The 19133-nt window shown below is 37.1% G+C and overlaps 1 protein-coding gene across 1 annotated transcript in view; it reads right to left on the reverse strand.

Moving 5' to 3' along the window:
• CCDC148 (coiled-coil domain containing 148) overlaps positions 1-19133 on the reverse strand; it is a 242673-nt gene that overhangs the window by 130515 nt on the left and 93025 nt on the right. Inside the window, exons 3-7 of the mRNA XM_003795962.3 lie at positions 14017-14120; positions 12733-12815; positions 12379-12530; positions 11136-11231; positions 10588-10769 (exon numbers count right to left, since the gene is read on the reverse strand). Of these exons, the coding sequence (XP_003796010.1) occupies positions 10588-10769; positions 11136-11231; positions 12379-12530; positions 12733-12815; positions 14017-14120 (617 nt within the window). The remainder of the gene's footprint in view (positions 1-10587; positions 10770-11135; positions 11232-12378; positions 12531-12732; positions 12816-14016; positions 14121-19133) is intronic.

A 19133-nucleotide genomic window follows, 5' to 3' on the forward strand; every position in this document is an offset into this window, starting at 1 on the left:
CACTGGCCCCATATGCCGGAGGTGGTGGGTTCAAACCTAGCCCCGGCCCAAAACTGCAAAATAAATAAATTAATTAAATAAATAAAATACATTTTAAAATAAATTTCACCTTGTTCTTTTTAATTTTTTAATAGAGCTGCCTAAAAATTTGCTGTTTGCTACTTAATTTTTACCCTTGTTAATTTTTTCCCTTTAGAAATTCTTTATTTTAGAAAATATATACATATGGTTCAAAATTCAAAAGCTATAATGAAAAGGAGCTACAATGAAAATTCTTTCTCACACCTCATCTCCCAGGCATCTGGTTTTCCTCTCCAGAGACAAATGTTATCAACTTTTGTGTATTGTTTCAAAGATAAAAAATATATTTCAATATATATGTTTACTTTCCCCTGGCATGCACAATGCATGCTGGGCATTGCTTTGGTTGCATAACTCTATATCTCCTCCTAACCCTTGGATATTGTTCCATGTCAGTATATGTAAGTTTTTACTTTTTTATCTGCAGAATAATATATTGTATGGATGTACAATAATCTACAAAAAGTAGCCCCTATTGATATTCAGATTTTTGCTCAATTTCTTGCTACTATAATGAATGACTCTATAAATAAATCAGTGTAAATACATTCAAGTGTATTTGTATGGCATATTACTGTGATTTGATAAGTCCTGCTGTACTACAGAAAAATTTCACCAGCTTAGATTCCCTTTAGCAGAGTATGAAATACATGTTTTCCCACACCCTTGCTGTATCTGTTAGGTTTAGCTACAGATAATAGAAACCACTCAAACTCTTTAAGCAAAAAGAGGTTTATGACTAGATATTACATGACTTACACAATAATTGAAAGGGCTAGAGGAGCAACTTCCAGCTCCCAGAGAATCACAATGCTTCTGCTGTGGTTAGGAAGGGCCCCACCTAAGCTTCAGGAAGCTGCGATTTGAGAGCATGATCCATATGAGCAAAATAGAGGTCCCTCCTCCTGCCTCTTTTCCTTTTAACAGGATTCACTGCTATTCTGAATCCACCTTTCATGTGAGTATTTCTGATTATCAGAACCCAAATCATATGGACATATCTATTGATGACAACATCATTTATAAAATGTTTAATATATGATAGCAATAGTCCTCCCTCATTATTGCTTCTTTTCCCTCAGAATTGTTCTATATGTTCTTATTTTTTCTCCTGTGAATTAAAATACAGATTGTTTAATTTTTTAAACCTGTAAAAATTGTATTACAATCACATAAAACTTAAACTTGGGTGGAAAAATATCTATAATTTTTGAATCTTTTATTCTAAGACTAAAGCATAATTGCTCAAGTTTTATGTTCTTCTGTGACATTTTAAAGTTTTCTTCTTTTTTTTTTTTTGAGACAGAGCCTCAAGCTGTCCCCCTGGGTAGAGTACCGTGACATTACAGCTCACAGCAACCTCCAACTCCTGGGCTCAAGCGAGTCTCCTGCCTCCACCTCCCAAGTAGCTGGGACCACAGGCGCCCGCCACAACACCCGGCTATTTTTTTGTTGCAGCCGTCATTGTTGTTTGGCGGGTCCGGGCTGAGGATTCGAACCCGCCACCTTAGGTGTACGTGGCTGGCGCCTTAGCCGGTTGAGCTATAGGCGCCGAGCCTAAAGTTTTCTTCTTAGAGTACAGATCTTCTGCATTTCTTCTTAAATAAATACACAAATATTCTATGTTTATTATTGCTATTGCAAACTATGTTTGGTTTTTTTCATTTTATCTTCTACCTGGGTATTACTTGTATATATAGAGTTTGAGTTCTATTTATACTAATTTTATACCCAGATATCATACCAAATTATCTCATGCTTGTATAGATTTTTTTTTCTGGTGATTGCTTGGTTTTCCTAGTAAAAAACTTACTACCTGCAAATGAGATAATTTTACCTGTATCTATGTGTTATAACTCGAATATCTTTATCTTGTCTGATTGTGTTGTCTAGAATTCCAGAATGGGCATTAAATAATGGTGATGATTATAGACTAACTTGTCACTAAGACAAATGCTTCTATTGTTTTCCTGTTAAAGTTTTGAGTTTATTTTATAACAGTAAAAGATATCGTCTCTAATATTAATATTTTAACACTTTTAAAGAGTAAATGTTAAAATTTTTAATGGCGTTGTAGTGTCCATGAAGATAGGCCATAATGGATCTCTTTATCATCACTATTTTCGTGTGCTTTAGGATCCTGATAGAAGATACTTTATTAAAGATTTTGGCATCAATAGACATGGCATTAGGCTATAGTTTATTATATCTGTACAATATTTGTCCAGTTTTTCTTTCAAAGTGACACTTCATTAACACAGAAGTTTTCTTCTCTTTTCTATGCTCTTAAACAGGTAAATCACAGTGAAATTATTTATTCTTTTTTCCTATCTCTGTTGAAATTAATAAACTTTATTTCTTAGAGCAGCTTTAGATTGACAGCAAAACTGAGCAGAAAATACAGAGAGTGCATTTATCCTCTGTCTCCACACACAAAAAAGCCTCTTTCACCAACAATGTTCCTCACTAGAGTGTGGATTTTTGTTACCATCGATGAACAAACATTGACCATCACTGACCTATAGTTTATATGAGGATTCACTCTTGGTATTTGTTGCACATACCCTGAGTTTTGACAAATACTTAACGATAGGTATCTACCATGTAGTAATGCACAGAATAGTTTTCCTGCCCTTAAAATCCTCCGTCTTCTGCCTAATCATTTCTCTCTCCCCTCAAGCCCCTGAAAACTCCTAATCTCTTTATTCATTCCATAATTTTGCCTTTTCCAGAATGCCATATAGTTGGAATCATATACTATGTAACTTTTTCAGATTGGCTTCTTTTGCTTAGCAATATGCACTTAAATTTCTACCATGTCTTTTTATGGCTTGCTAGCTCATTTCTTTTTAGTGCTGAATAAAATTTCATTGTCTGTATACACCACAGTTTATTCATCCATTCACCTCCTGAAGAGCATCTAGGTCACTTCCCAGTTTGGGAGTTACAAGTAAAACTGCTGTAAACATCCATTTGCAGGTTTTTGTGTAGACATACATTTTTTATTCACTTGAGTAAACACCAAGGATTTCAATTGTTGGATTATAAGGTTAAGAGTGTGTTCAGTTTGGTAAGAAACTCCAAATTGGTCCACACCTTTGTCAGCATTTGGTGTTATCAGTGTTCCGGATTTTGGCCATTCTTAGACATATGTAGAGTAGCTCATTGTTTTAATTTGCAATTCTCTAATGACATATAATGACGGGCATGTTTTCCTGTGCTTATTTGCCAACTGTTTATCTTCTCTGGTGAGATGTCATCAGGACCTTTGCCCATATTTTAATCAGGTGGTTTTCTTATTGTAGAGTTCTTTGTGTATCTTGGATAACAGTCTATCAGATGTGTCTTTTGCAAATATTTTCTCTCATTCTGTGGCTTGTCTTCTGTCTCACTTCCCATTCTCCTTCCCAAGGCAGAAGTTTATAATTTTAGTTAAGTTCAGTTTATCAATTATTTCATTCATGAATCATGTCTTCCATAATGTATCTAAAATGTCACTGTAATGCTCAAGATCATCCAGGTTTTCTCATATGAGTTTTTCTAGGAATTTTAGTTTTGTGTTCTACACTTAGGTCCATGATACATTTTGAGTTAATTTTTGTGAAAGGTGTAAGGTCTAGGTCTGGATTCTTTATTATTTTTTTTTTTTGCATGCAGGTGTCTAGTTGTTTCAGTTACATTTGTTGAAAAGACTAACTTTACTTCATTGTATTGCCTTTGCTCCCTTGTTCAAGCGTCATTATTTATATGAGCCCGAATTCTCTATTCAATTTATCTTTCTGGCCATTTTCTAGCCAATGTCATACAATCTTGATTGCTATGGCTTGATAGTAAGTCTTAAAGTTAGGTAGTGTCTATCCTCCAAATTTTTCTCCTTTGATATTAAGCTGTCTTGGTCTTTCGTATTTCTACATAAACTTTGGAATAAGCTTGTCAATATCCAAACAATAATTTGCTGGGACTTTGATTGGGTTTGTGTTGAACTGTTAGATCAAGTTGTTTCCTTTTCTCCTCCCCCTGTCAGAAGCACAGGAAATTTTTCTGATATTCACTGTGAGGACCTAATATAGCTCCTGGAGGTAAAATTCACAAAAGTGTGGGGGCACTTGCCATGACTGGGTCCTCCTGGAGTTTTTAGCTGCCAGAGTTGTCGACACCAAGCCTCCCGTAATTCATTAGCTACACCTCAGGTTTTCCTAGCCTATCCCTGGTCCCTGCAGAGGTTTCTGTTCCGGGGCTTCTGTTCCACTAAGTTGTGATTCTTTGTTATCTCTCTGTCTCTCCAATTTGGGGGGCAGAAGTTTGCCTTGCGACCTCACGTATCTGTTATATCTAAGAAGAGTTGCTGATTTTTCAGCTCGTTCAGCTTTTTATTTGCTGTTAGGATAGAGTAGCAACATCTATGCCTCTTTCTTGCCAGAGTGAAAACCAGAAGCTTTAAAATTTCCCTGAGAAACCATCATATTTTAAAACATTTATGTCACTGCATTTATTTAGACTCTTCCTTTTCCTTTCATTGCAAATAACACAAATTAAATGGCCTTTCAAGATTAATATTTATTTCTATCTAGTTCATTTATGATTTTATTTCTTCTTTACATCTTAATGTACCTGAAGTTAATTGAGTCACATACAACAATGAGGAGATATAACCTTATTTTCCAGTTGTCTGTTATCTAATGCTAATATAAATAATCCAATCTTTCCCCCCACGGTTTTGCAATTTTCCTTTATGATTAATTCTTATTTTTCTATTTTGTTTCACTGATCTGCTACATACTCCACAGTTATGTAAAATTTTCTAATTTATTTTGATTTTAAAATACACATTTCTATTTGGCTATACAGATTCTATCCCCCCTTCTAGTTAATCTTAATTTTTAAATGTTGGCTGATTTTACAAATTTAATCTTCCTAATAAATTGGAATGATTTTAATAATTCTTCAATTACCATTGTATTAAATTGACAGATTAATTTCATCAGTCAGAGATATTTTCAAGCCAATCAACTATTGTGTCAAATCAGGGCTATTTTAGCCAAGTGACACTAGTTAAAGACAATAATGTAGACTGACAGTCCATTAAAAATCCAGCAGCGAGGTGGCTGTCCATGCAGTTCAGACAGGGCTCCTGCTCACTTTCCCCCAGACTCTCTGGGTTCTGCCCTCCCTTGTCCTCCATTCACAAGATAGCTGCCAGCAGCAACCTCAGCCCTGTGCTTTCTCAGTGACATCTATACAGAAGAACAGGCACTACTCCTCCCCAGCATCTAACAAAAGTTCTGAGCTTTGCCTAAAGTGGGCCTTCCTGGTCTAGTTACTATGGCTGGGGAAATGAGTTGACACTGACTGGATTTATTCCCAATCAGGGGTTACTTTTGGATTTGGAGGCAGAGTTGTGTCAAACCAAACTGGCAAGCTAGTACACGATAGAGAAAAATAAATTCTGGGACTACCCATGATATCCACTGCCTTTAGCCAGATGAAAACTTTTTATAATTTAAAAATGCCCCCAGATAAAGACATTTTCACTAGACTATTTATGGCAGCTCAATTTACAATTACCAAAATGTGGAAACAACCTAAATGACCACCAACCCAGGAATGGATTAACAAGCTGTGGTATATGTATAACATAGAATACTATTCATAAAAAATAGTAACTTTACATCTTTTGTATTAACCTGGATGGAGGTGGAACACATTCTTCTTAGTAAAGCATCACAAGAATGGAGAAGCAAGAATCTAACGTACTCAACTCTAATATGAAGGCAGTAGTGAGCTAATACAAAGGGTGGGGTAGGGGAATGAGGGATGAGGGAGAGGGGAGGAGGAAAGGAGCTGGGGAAGTCACAGTGTATGGCGGCAGGACACAATTATAAGAGGAACTTTATCTAATGAATGCAATCCGTGTATCCTAACTCTTTGTACCCTCAGTAAATCCCAAACAATAAAAAAAGTCCTCAGATAGATACACATGCATAATCTGTGTGAATTTTCATAAGACTTAATAATTAGAACTGAAAGAAGAAATGGCCATGTCAAAACAAATAAAGATAGTGTCAAATTGGAAGTGCATTTGATATTACAATTGCCCAAGTAATTCATTCTCCTAGTTAGAACAGTGCAATTTTATGCCTTTCTGCTCACCAGCCACAGGTTACTGATACATATTACCTCTGTATTTATTCAAAATGTCCCTTTACTCGTTCTTCTCAAATAAACCATTCCTGAACCTTCATTCAGTTTTTATCGATGCTTCATTATTCACTGTCAACATATTTACAAAATATTTTCCTCACTTGATTTTTATTTGGTCAAGGTACATATATGTATGTTGCTTCCCTCCAGTATTCCAGGCCTTCTCAGAGGAAAGGCCATATTAAACCCATATGCTCATTGAACCCCCTGACAAGGAGCTTGACAGAAACCATGGTAAATTGAGAATTATTCAATGAATATTCAACAAGTAAAACACATCATCAATTACAGAAAATGTACTCTGGATAATTATATGTGGCAAGTAGACTATTATACTAGAATTTATGATCCTGATATTCCTCCTATTCCCATAACATGCCTTGCCAGTCTCTCCCTCATGGTTCTCACCTTCAATTCAACTCACTTGAACAATCATTTATTCAGACAACACTGCTGTCAGCATGTGCTAAGTGCTAACCATGTAAATATAACACTAAACTTCTTTGTCCTCATGAAGTTTACAGTCTACTCATCTAATCTCCCTTCTTAGGGAGATTAGTCATTTAATCTTCCCTACCCTCTACTGCCTGCTCTAACCTGCCTATTCTTCAGAGTCCACAGTGAATTTTATTCCCTCCTTCCAGCCTTCTTAAGCTATTTTACAAGTATCTTCAATATTTCTTCCTGCTGCAGAAATCTTAGCATGTGAAGTATATTCATCTAGTTCTCTGCTTAAGCTTCAGTAATTTCAATGTGCAGCTGTGAATCCCAACTGTTTCTGAGCCATACAGAGCTACATGAAGAAAGCAGAAATTGAGATCAGATTAAAATAAGGAAGGAAAGCAGGCTGTGAAGGACAGGTCTTGGTCAAAGGAAGTCATTTCAGGCTGCTAAGGCAAACTCCTTCTTATTTAGGAGCAGTTAACCTGGAAATGCCACAGTCCCAGCTGGATTTCTCATGGGGACAGGATGCCTATCATCTGGGAGGAAAGGTTTTGTCATAGCCAAAGTCAGTTATAATGACTGATTATAATGCCCTTCCCCAACTAAACAAAAAACTCTCATCCTCTTGCTTGATGAGTTCTAAAATCTCTTTAAAGAGGTTAGGATGGGGAGTGGGAAGAGCCTGTTTATTTTATAATTAGAGACTTAAGCTAAGTGCATGGTCAAGTTAGTACTTCCTGGCCCAGTCTCATACCTGTAATCCTAGCACTCTGGGAGGCCAAGGTAGGTGGATTGCTTAAGCTCAGGAGTTTGAGACCAGCCTGAGAGTGAGATCCCCATCTCTACTAAAAATAGAGAAACTTAGCTGAATGTAGTGTTACATGCAGGTAGTCCCCTCCTCAGGAAGCTGAGGCAAGAGGAGCCCAGGAATTTGAGATTGCTGTGAGCTATGATGCCACAGCATTCTACCCAGAGTGACAGAGTGAGACACTGTTTCAAAAAAAAAAAAAAAGTTAATACTTCACTATAACTGAGTTTCAATTAAAGTGCAATTAGTTAATCAATCAAGTGTAAATGATTTATTATTAATTTATTTCTCAGCTTTATTGCAATGTAGGAAGGAAGAAAGGAAGAGAGAGAGGGAATAAAGGGCTCTCAGAAAACCGAAAGCTGTGTGAAGAGGAGGAAAACACAAACACAGAGCTGTAAGCACAAAGCTAAGGCTGGGAAAACTCAGGCTCCACCTAAGATTGGTTCTCCGCACCTGCAGGTGTGCTGACACAGGCAAGAAGCTGTAACTGGAGAATCGCACCAAGGAGCTGCCAAAGCAAACACTCTACCCAGTATGGCTTAAAGGCTTTTCCTTGTTTATTTTATTTTTTCTATTCTATTCTACTCATTTTACACCTTTTTTTTTTTTTTGTAGAGACTGAGTCTCACTTTGTTGCCCTTGGTAGAGTGCAGTGGCATCACACAGCTCACAGCAACCTCCAATTCCTGGGCTTAAGCCATTCTCTTGCCTCAGCCTCCCAAGTAGCTGGGACTACAGGCGCCCGCCACAAAGCCCGGCTATTTTTTGGTTGCAGTTTGGCCGGGGCCAGGTTGATGGGGCCAGCACTCTACTCACTGAGCCACAGGCGCCTATTCTACTCATTTTAGACACAGGGTCTCACTGTGTTGCCCAGGCTGGTCTGAAACTCCTAGCATCAAGCTATTCTCCCACCTCAAAGTAGCTGGGATTACAAGTGCATGCCACCATGCCAGGTTTTCTTGTTTAATTTCTAACAGTAGGAGTTTCATATAGGGAGGCTACATTCTAGGAAATTTATAACAAATATAAAAAATACAAATATTTGTCTTGTTCACTTTTTTCCATTTCAAAGTTAAGTACTCTTCATTTTTAATTTACTATAAATATATCCCTTCAATGGTTTTTCTTTCTTTTTAAATATGCAATTTTAGGGGAAAATTTTTAGATTAATACAGGACAAAATTATACTGTCCAGGCACAGTGGGCCATGCCTATAATCCTAGGACTCTGGGAGGCTGAGGCTTGAAATCAGTTTGAGCAAGAAGGACACCATCTCTACTAAAAATAGAAAAATTAGCCAGGCCTTGTGGCTGGTGCATATAGTCCCAGCTATGCAGGAGGCTGAGATAAGAGAATCACTTGAACCCAGGAGTCTGAGGTTATCATAAGCTAGACTGATGCCATGGCACACTAGCCATGGGGCCATAAAACTCTAGCTCAAAAAAAAAAAAAAAAAAAAAAAGCTGTTTTCCAAAAAAATGGCCCCAAGAAACTTCATATACCCAACACTACATGAGGCAGACCACTGATCTGACTCAGGGTGGTCTATCTGTATATCTGGATTTGTTCTTCAAGTGAGTTTTAATATAGAAGGCATTAGAGAATGTTACCATTGCAAAACCTGAATTCTGAATCACTGAACTTTATATTCACCACACAGAAGAGGATGGTCATTTTCAGAAGAAAAACCAGAAATATATTTTCTAAAACAATTTAACACATATAAGAAAGTTTTTAAAAATTTAAAAAAACATACTCTGTGTTTGCCATAGGATAAAATCACAGTTGATTACAAGTAATATAATTCCATGGACACATTTTACATTATATTCCATTATTAGTACTGATTTGTAAATTTCCACTGCAGAATAACTTCATATCTTTTTTTTTCTTTCTTTTTTTTTTTTCTGAGACAGAGCCTCAAGCTGTCCCCTGGGTAGAGTGCCCGTGGCATTACAGCTCACAGCAACCTCCAACTCCTGGGCTCAAGCGAGTCTCCTGCCTCCGTCTCCCAAGTAGCCGGGACCACAGGCGCCCACCACAACACCCAGCTATTTTTTGGTTGCAGCCGTCATTGTTGTTTGGCAGGTCCGTGTAAGGGTTAACAGAAATATTAAACTACATTGTAAGAGGAAGTGCTAGCCTAATTCAACCCCCATGTGAAAAGGTCGGATAAAGAGACCAGTACTGGTAAGAAAACCGGATAGAACTAGATACATTGTACAAGACTTAGACGGAAATGCAGAGCACAGCACAGGGCCCCTCCCCTCAGGACAGCATAACCCCCCCCCCGCCCTCCCCTCACATTTTAAACCTATCATAGGCCAAAGACTACATTCCTAGCCTTATATAGACTCAGCTTCATGAAGTAACCACTCCCCCTCACCTAACCCTATATAAGATTATACCAATCCCAAATAAACAGCTTCGGCTCAGCCTTTTTCCTATACTGTATGAGTGGTTGTGTGATTGTGTCCACCCTTTCCCTCTCCCTCTCATACACTGATCATGAACTTCCCGACACCGCCCGCAGGTCGGGCAGTGTCAGGTCCGGGCTGGGGATTTGAACCCGCCACCTTAGGTGTACGTGGCTGGCGCCTTAGTCAGTTGCGCTATAGGTGCCAAGCAGAATAGCTTCATATCTTGAAATGAAAACTTGTGGTTACTGAAAACACTGCAAACTATTTCTTATCTGTGTAGCTCAATAAGAGAGGTATTTTCATCATGTTTTAATCTTACAAAAATTTTAAAAACCATTATATCAAGACAATTGTGTTGGAAAAAAGATCTTCTCTGTTCAACTAATAATCTAACATTTATGAATTATATTCCATTCACATGGCAACTTTAAAACAGTAAATCAGAAGTATAGTGGACCAAAGAAAAATAAAAATGGGGCGGCACCCGTGGCTCAAAGGAGTAGGGCGACGACCACCTATGCCGGAGGTGGCAAGTTCTAACCCAGCTCCAGCCAAAAATTGCAAAAAAAAGTAAGAAAAAGAAAAATGTAGTATCAAAAATCTAAGGATTAAATTAGTTTATCTTATCACCTGTATATATCTTCTAACTGCAGATCAAAATCTTGGAGTTTCTTTTGATATTTCTCCGTGAAGTTACAGAACTCATTAAGGATTGAAGATTTCAAATCAGGATATGGACATTCAGAAGTTTCTAATTCCACAGGCAGTTCACTAAGCAGGTTAGTTTTTTCTTCTGAAGAATGATCTAGTATCTGGCAAAAAAATATGATTAGTTTATTTATTTATTTATTTATTTATTTTTCAGACATAGTCTCACTATGTTGCCCTCAGAAGAGTGTGGTAGCATCACAACTCACAGCAACCTCAAACTCTCGGGCTTAAGCAATTCTCTTGCCTCAGCCTCCCAAGTAGCTGGGACTACAGGCACCTGCCACAACACCCAGCTATTTTTTGGTTGTAGTCATTGTTGTTTGGCAGGCCCGGGTTGGGTTCAAACCCACCAGCTCCAGTGTACGTGGCTGGTGTCCTAGCCACTGAGCTACAAGCAGTGAGCCTGATTAGTTTATTTAATATAAATGACCACTTGATAAACAAATTACTAACAGCATCACACTTACCTTCATACTCCAGTTTGAAAGATCATTTTCTATTTTCTGTTGCTCCAGGCCAAGTTTTTCGAAGACAGCTTTCAATTGTTTCTTCACAAACTCAACCTATAGGACATTTGGAACAAGTGGCATGCAAATTATTGCAATTCATCCAATATTTATATTTAGAGACATGGGATTATTCTCAAAAACCAATAAGTGATGAAAAATCAGATAAGGGAAAGTCCCTTGGAGGACCCATGGAAGGCAGTTAAAAAGATGCCAGCCAGGCAGGGCTCATCAGACAAATGAGCCTCAGGGAGGCCTCGAGACACACAACCCAAAGATGATCTCAGAAAATACAGTGCGGTCATAGCTACTCTTAACCCATATTTGGATTCTGTTTGTAGTAATGCAGAGAACTTACCAAATTGTCTCTGCTTCAATCATCTCTTCCTTCCCTTGCATCTTTGCCTCTAATTTCCAGCATGGAAATTAGGCATGGATCTATAATTTTTATTATTATTTATGAAAACAATATAATAATGTTTGAGAATAATTGGAAAATAGAGAAACAAAAATCATCTAAATTTTTATTACATTCAGCACGAGTACACTCAAGTACCTTATGCTTTATTAAGGAGAGGCAGTCAAAAACAAACTAATACAAAAATATTAATAATAAAGTCTCCGGAGGAAGCAGGTGATGTAAAAACAGGGATGGCATGAAAGGCAGTGACTGTAGCTTCTCAGTAAAGGCCTGCCAGAGAAGAGGACATGTAAGCCAAGACCCCGGTGACAGAAAGTGCCATCAATGGGCCACAGGAAACAGCCAATGTGAAAAGGAGACTGGACTATGGGAGGAACAGAAAGGCGGCCAGCAGAGGTGGCACCAAGCTTTTGTGGGGAAGGAAAAGCGACTCAAGAAGCAGGAAGGGGGTGGGACGGATGGGAACACACAGGCACCAGTGGAGCCCCCAGGGCATTTCAGCAGCAGGATGACCTGATCCCCTAGCCCCAGGGGTGGTATCCCAGAATGGTCTGGGAGGAGGGCAAGACTGAAATCAGGGAGACCGGCTGCGAGGCCACTGTAACCTTCCAGAGGAGAAATGAGGGTGCTCGGACAGACTCAGGCAAAATATTGAGTAGACAGAATTTTCTGAGACCTTCTATTTAAATACACAAGACATTCTCGTTTTTTCTTATCTCAAACTGTTCTAGTTGGGACAAAAATGGAACATTACATTATTGAAAATAAAGGCAATATACTAACCTCTTCTAATACTTTCACAGAGTCAGACTCAGCATGTGGGTGTGAAGGCTGTGAAGTGTGCTGCTGTCTGTACTTTAGATCTGCTCTCAGCTGCTGGACGGGACTTATCACATTTTTAAGATATGTGCACCATTGTTCTGTTAAGTCTTGTTCTATGGTGAAACAAAATTGAATCAAGGAAAACACATTATTTTAAGTTTCTTCAAGAACAGGTCATTAGGATACAGATTTATTTTTGGATTCCTTTACGGAAAAAAAAACAGCAGTTAAAATATCAGAAGAACATGAAGTGAGTAGTCCATTTTCATTCTTCAAAACAAAATTCCCTTTTAAATATAGGATCAAAAAACTCACCAAAATTTATAAGGTCACAAAGGCATTCATTTCCAATGTTCTCTTCATTGAGAAAGGATTTCATTTCAGATTCCATTTTATATCTGAAATAGATATGGCCTCAGTCAATTTTTTACAATCACAAACATATATACATATTTTTAAAAAATAACTAGTGGTAGCATTATTTGGTCTAATGTGGTTTTGTCATCCGTTCACTTGTTCAGAGCATATACTAGATTCCTAACATAGGCTGGGTACCTGCGAGACACAGAGAGAAAGGGCCCAGAGACTCAGGCACAGCCTGAGTAAGTAACAGCCTGAGTGGAGGCCGGCACACAGCAGGGCCTGGCACCGCTGCATATGGACAGAGTCCAGAGCATTGATGTCCAGCCACTGAGGGACATCAAGCTGACCTCACCTGCTCAGATCTCTGTTCCAGAAAGATTCCCAAGGCAGCACAATAAAGGATGGGCTGGAAGGAATAAAACTCCTATCCACGTGGAAAGTACTTAAGTCCAAAGTACCTCTAATGGTATTTGGAAACCAGACTAAGATTAAGAGCACAGAAATTACTTCTTTTGTTACAAAACACATGCTTAAAATATACATTTTTTAAAATACCACCATCAATAAAACACATACATATGCCTTAAGTGGAGGAGAAACACATCTGCCTTCTTTTTTTGCCTTGACCCTTGAAAGGAAATGTTTTTAGCCAGATAAAACTAAGATCGAGCATAGAATCATCATTTCATTTTAACTCATCTTTAAGCGACTGCTAGAAATAAAAACAAAATTCTAAAACCAAAATTAATTAAGTTAGTCATGATGTAACTCCATCTCGAAATCAGGAAACCATGTGCACTCCTTGGTTCATTTGGTCATCCGTGGGTTAAAGCATTTACACCTCTTTTTATGTATGCTTTGATGGCCAAAGGACTATAATGGGGATGTTTGCCCTTGAGGAGTTTACTAATATATAGGGAAGAAAAATATGTAACCAGAACATTATAATCCAACCTAAGTAAATAGAAGTATGAGGGTAGGACTGGAGAAGAACAAGTGATTGGCAGATATAGAAGATTATCCCCTTCCCGTGGAGAGCAAAGCCACATTGGTACATTCCCTGGATTTCAGGTTGGGCTGAGGAAATGAAAGGACTTTGATTTGGCTCACAAATTATAACTTTAAGGTTTGATTGTAATGATTTAGTTATCATGGAACATTACAGGACACCCAGCTAAGTAAGTATTATTTCCAGTAATCCCTACCCGTTTTACTGAGGTTTCCCCCAGTTCTTACCTGACTTCATTTAGCCTCTGGTGTTCCTGCCACCACACTTGCTTGTGTTGTTTTATTACTGTTTGTTCTTTAGATATCTTTGAAGTCTGCAACGTTTTTCTGATCTAGATTCGGAGGGACAAAAGAGGAGCAACTTCAACGTTTTTAAAATGTCTGCCAAAACAGACGGGTTTAATCTGCATGTATGAATTCAACCCTTACACCTTTTCCATCCTTATTAGTGCAACTTCTAACACAAAGTCTACCCAAAATAAACACTATGTTAAAAAGCAGGGAGCGGCAGGAGAAAATGATTTAGAATACTAACCAATTTAAGAACTATTTTAAAAGTATTTATACAAAGAAAGGTGAAGTCATTCTATTTTCCATACATACAATAAGTAAGACCTTCATTCATACAGCCCCAGAAAACTTTTCAAGTTTTCCACAGACTTCTCTCCCTTTGGACACATCTTTCCTGCGGGGCATAAAGGGTATCTGATAAATGAGAAATGGCATCTTAGGGTAGTTGATTTTGCTTTTTGTTTATGTTGAAAGTTCTTTATTGAGATATATATAACTCCCATACAATAAGGACACTAAATGTAAGAGACTTGGTCAAGACCATAAAACTTGTAAACATCAGCGTCACAAAGAACCTTGGCATTTGGATTGGTTGTTGTCTGTTGCCTCACAGTAAGATGGGAAACCTTACCAGAGTAAGTTATTGGAGGCCCGGCTTTCCTTCCAGCTTCAGTACTTTTACTAAAAATATGACCTTGAACATACAATTTTAACCTTTCAACTCCATGGCTTTGTAAATAATTGTTTTTAATGTAAGCAAACATTTGAAAGCACTTACAGAAATAATAAAAATATCATGTGGCAGCTCTGTGCCCGTAGCACAGTGGTTACGGCACCAGCCACATGCACCAAGGGTGGCGGGGTTGAGCCCAGCCCAGGCCAGCTAAACAACAATGACAACTGCAATAAGAAAATAGCCGGGTGTTGCGGCAAACGCCTGTAGTTCCAGCTACTTGGAAGACCAAGGTAAGAGAATTGCCTAAGCCCAAGAGTTTGAGGTTGCTGTGAACTGTGACACTACAACACTCTACTGAGGGTGACATATTGAGACTCTGTCTCAAAAAAAAATAAAAAATAAAATAAAAATATCATGTATCATTGAAACCCCAATTTTGACTGATTTCCAAATTTTATGCCTTTTTAATAATGTAGGACATAATTAGTGTTTCTGGGTTTCTACAGGTTGTATCAGGCCCAGGTCTGTTTGTCTTCCACCCATCCCTGGCTGTTCCAGCCCCATATCACAGAGCAGCTTGTTTCTCAGGAGGTCCCATCAGCTGGCTTCAGTGAAAAGGAGACACCGGGATGGGAGACTGCAGGCAGGGAGTTAAGGAGAAGCCGAAGGACCAGCTCCACCCACTTCCCTACTCTCACAGCGTCTCCAGAGGACCTGCTTCCCTTCCATTGCACCAGGTCTTCTACAGACAATAAATTCCATTGTGGTTCCAACTATGCTGGGAACCTCATTCATGGGGTGTGGCACCGCCTTGCTGCATCTTCATGGCCCTCTGTCCCTCTGTCCTCATGGCAATGACACCTGTGGCTGACCATCTCTGTGTTGTCTTACAGTCCTCTGTGTGCCTTCGCAGCTTTATTACCTATATTACCACTTTCCCGTATTAAAGACTCCTGTCCTCCAGCAATGTCTGTTTCCTAGTTAAACATGGACTTTTGGGAACACTGATGTGTACTCTGAACTTGGTATGCCATATTAACACTTTTAAACTAGAAAAGTGTAATCAGAAACTTGATGAAATACATATATTCTGTCATTTCTCTGCTGTTAAGAGTGCTTAGGATCCTGAAAGCTTAAAAGATCAATACTGAAGATACAAAAACTTCAGAAGACAAGTTCTAAAAAGGAACCTTTATAATGCATGCTATTTCTAGCTGCCATTCACTGATTACTTTAACCTTGAGTTTATCTTTCTGCTGTTCTGGTTAGTGATTCGAAATTAGAGGTGTAAGAAAACAAATTAACCCAAAGATTACTTTAAAAAATATATAATGTTTTCCTTAGGAGTTCCACTCCCAGGAGGTCTTAATAGTGCTACAATTATGAAATTGAGGAGGAAAGTACATTTTAAAAATATAAGACACTGCAGGAAAACATTCATCACTGTCTATTTTACTTACAGAAAAAAATAAAAGTATATAGTCCATTTCCAAACTATAATGCTCTAGTGTTTGCTTTAAGAATGCCTAAAACTCATTCCATGTCTACCAAATACAGTCTCTAAAGTTTGCTGCAACAGATACAACTTTTAAAATTAGATTTCTTTGATATATTTGGTCCACATTGTACAAAAAATAAATTAAAATACATTGGTGGACAACATGGCATTTTTATAGATTAAAAAAAAAATCAATGCCTTTGCCTTTGGGCCTAAGGAAAGGCCAATTAAATAGACTATAACAGTCAAAATAAAGCTACTATTTTTCACTAGACACTTTCAATATTTTGCAATACATACTGATTTTTTGTAAATTCACTCATTGATTCTACTTCAGGCCAAAAATGAAGAAAAATAAAGTCTTAAAAAGAACAAAAAGATCTAAAGTTATATCTTTATCAATACTGAGATTTCCAGATGACTCAAATTCATTTTTCTGGGCAATAAGCCATGTAAAATCAATATTCAAGGTAGATAATGACTTATGCAGAATGCTGATGATTTAAACAACCTTTGGAAAAGTGACAAAAATAATGAATTCATGAAAGAATCAGAAACCAGAGGTTTCCTATGTGTGGTTTATTGAGGCAACCCAAGATTATGAAACCCTAAATTAGATGCCTAAATACCATAAAAGCCCTTTGGGCCAGAGCATCCATCCTTAGATACGGACAGAAATAAGTAGTGGATAATTTGTGGTGTTTACATGTGTGTATTTATTTGTCAAAATTCACTGGAACATACACAGAAAATGTATGCATTTTATTATATGTGAGTTATATATGTACATCAATAAAGAACTTTTAGCATAAATAAAAAGAAAAAACAACTATACTAAGATGCAATTTCTTATTTCTCATCTATCAGATTGGCAAAAACTCAAATGTTTAACAAAACACTCTGTGGGGCTATGGAAAGTAAGTTCTGTCTTACATTGCTAGTGGTATACAAAATGATACACACACCCCTTCATAGAAGGGAATTTGGGGATGTTCATAAGATTTCACAAGGATTTATCCTGTGATCTAGCAATCTCATTTATAGAAATCCATCTGAAAACTATATCAGCAAAATATAAAAAGATACATGCTCCGAGCTATTCATTGCGGCACTATTTGTAATAGAAAAAGACTGGAGCTCAAAAATTTCATCAGTAAGTGTTCTTGCCAAAATAAATTGAACCTGCATCTGATCAAGTTTCTAGATAAACTACCACTTACTGAAAATACAAGAAACAGACAAACATGTTAAATGACACCACCAGGATGCAACCAGAATAATTCCAAGTATAAGAAACTATAAAGGACAAACAATGCAATTTTTTCCGAATATAAATTACAAAATACAAGAGGATAGAGGAGGTGATTGAAAAAATAAAAATCAAGGGCTGAGCACAGTGGCTCATGCTTGTAATCCTAGCACTCTTGGAGGCCGAGGTGGGTGGATTCCTTGAGCTCAGAGTTCAAGACCAGCCTGAGCCAGAGCGAGACCCCTGTCTCTAAAAATAGCCAGGCGCTATAGCAGGTGCCTATAGTCCCAGAAACTTGGGAGGCTGAGACAGGAGAATATTTGAGCCCAGAAGTTTGAGGGTGCTGTGAGCTAGACTGATGCCATGGCACTCTACCAAGGATGGCAAAGTGAGACTTTGTCTCAAAAAAAAAAAAGATAAAAAAGAAAAATCAGTTGTAATATATAAATCATACCTACGTGCCAATTTGAATAAAATTTAAGAAAAAAATTTTAAGACAACCAGGGACATTTAATACTAACTGCATATTTGAAATTAAGAAATTATCATTTCTAGACATGATAATTGTATTATAGGGCTTTTTAAAAACTCTAATATTTTGGAGATACATGTTGAAATACTTATGGGTAAAATACGATGCCTTAAATTTGCTTCAAAATAATCTGGCACGGAGGGAGGTTTGCAGGCTGAAGTATAAAGGGAAAATGGCCAAAAGTTAATCATTGTTCATGGTAGACGAAGTTATAGGAAGATTGATTATACCATTCAATCTAATTTTGCATAGGTGTATGATTTTCTATAGTATAATTTCTTTTAAAAAGAATCAATAGTTGGATACTTGAACTGGATAAGAAGTATGTAAGCAAAGAACTCAAATAAAAATAATTGTGAAGCTCTCTTTTACACTTCATAAGTTAAAAATGAACACTTAGATATAATGTACCAAAACTGGTTTTAGTTTTCAGCTGAAATATCTACTATTTAGTTTTGGGCTCAATCTCAGCTTTTAAAAGACTAAATCCCTGAATGTCCACTTTAGGGTCTTACCTGGCACCCTAGAAATTGTATACGATCAGTAACACAATGATTATATAGATGACTATCACATCTAATCAGTATAACAATATTAGTAATGTAAATCAAGAAAATACTAAATATTCTAGAAGTAACATGAAGCAATAATCTTACACACTTCAAAAGTTAACATTTTATCCTTCAATTGAAATGTTTATATTTCATATTATAAGAGCAAAGTGCTACAATAATTAAAGATGATTATTAAAACTTAATTTTATGTTTTTTTAAAAAGCACTTGTAAATGGTAAAATAAACAGGAAAATAAACTGATAATTAATACAAAGATTAAGAGAGAATGTGTTAGCTATGTAACAAGAATAACAACATATTCTTTTTCAGCCAATACATATTTTATACAACTTAAATAATAATAATATAAAAAAGAGTAACAGGAATGATATTACATCATAATTCTAGTTAATGTAAACTGTTTGGTATATTAGCATTCATAACATTTAAAAGAGATTTAAGAGTTATATTTCATTTCCAGTTATTTAATTCCATTTAATCCATGAGTCTTTCAAGAAAAAGTCCTATTTGGCAAATGTTCACAT

Source organism: Otolemur garnettii, unplaced genomic scaffold, assembly GCF_000181295.1.
Source record: "Otolemur garnettii isolate 467f Iridium unplaced genomic scaffold, OtoGar3 scaffold00098, whole genome shotgun sequence".
NCBI classification, from domain to species: domain Eukaryota; kingdom Metazoa; phylum Chordata; class Mammalia; order Primates; family Galagidae; genus Otolemur; species Otolemur garnettii.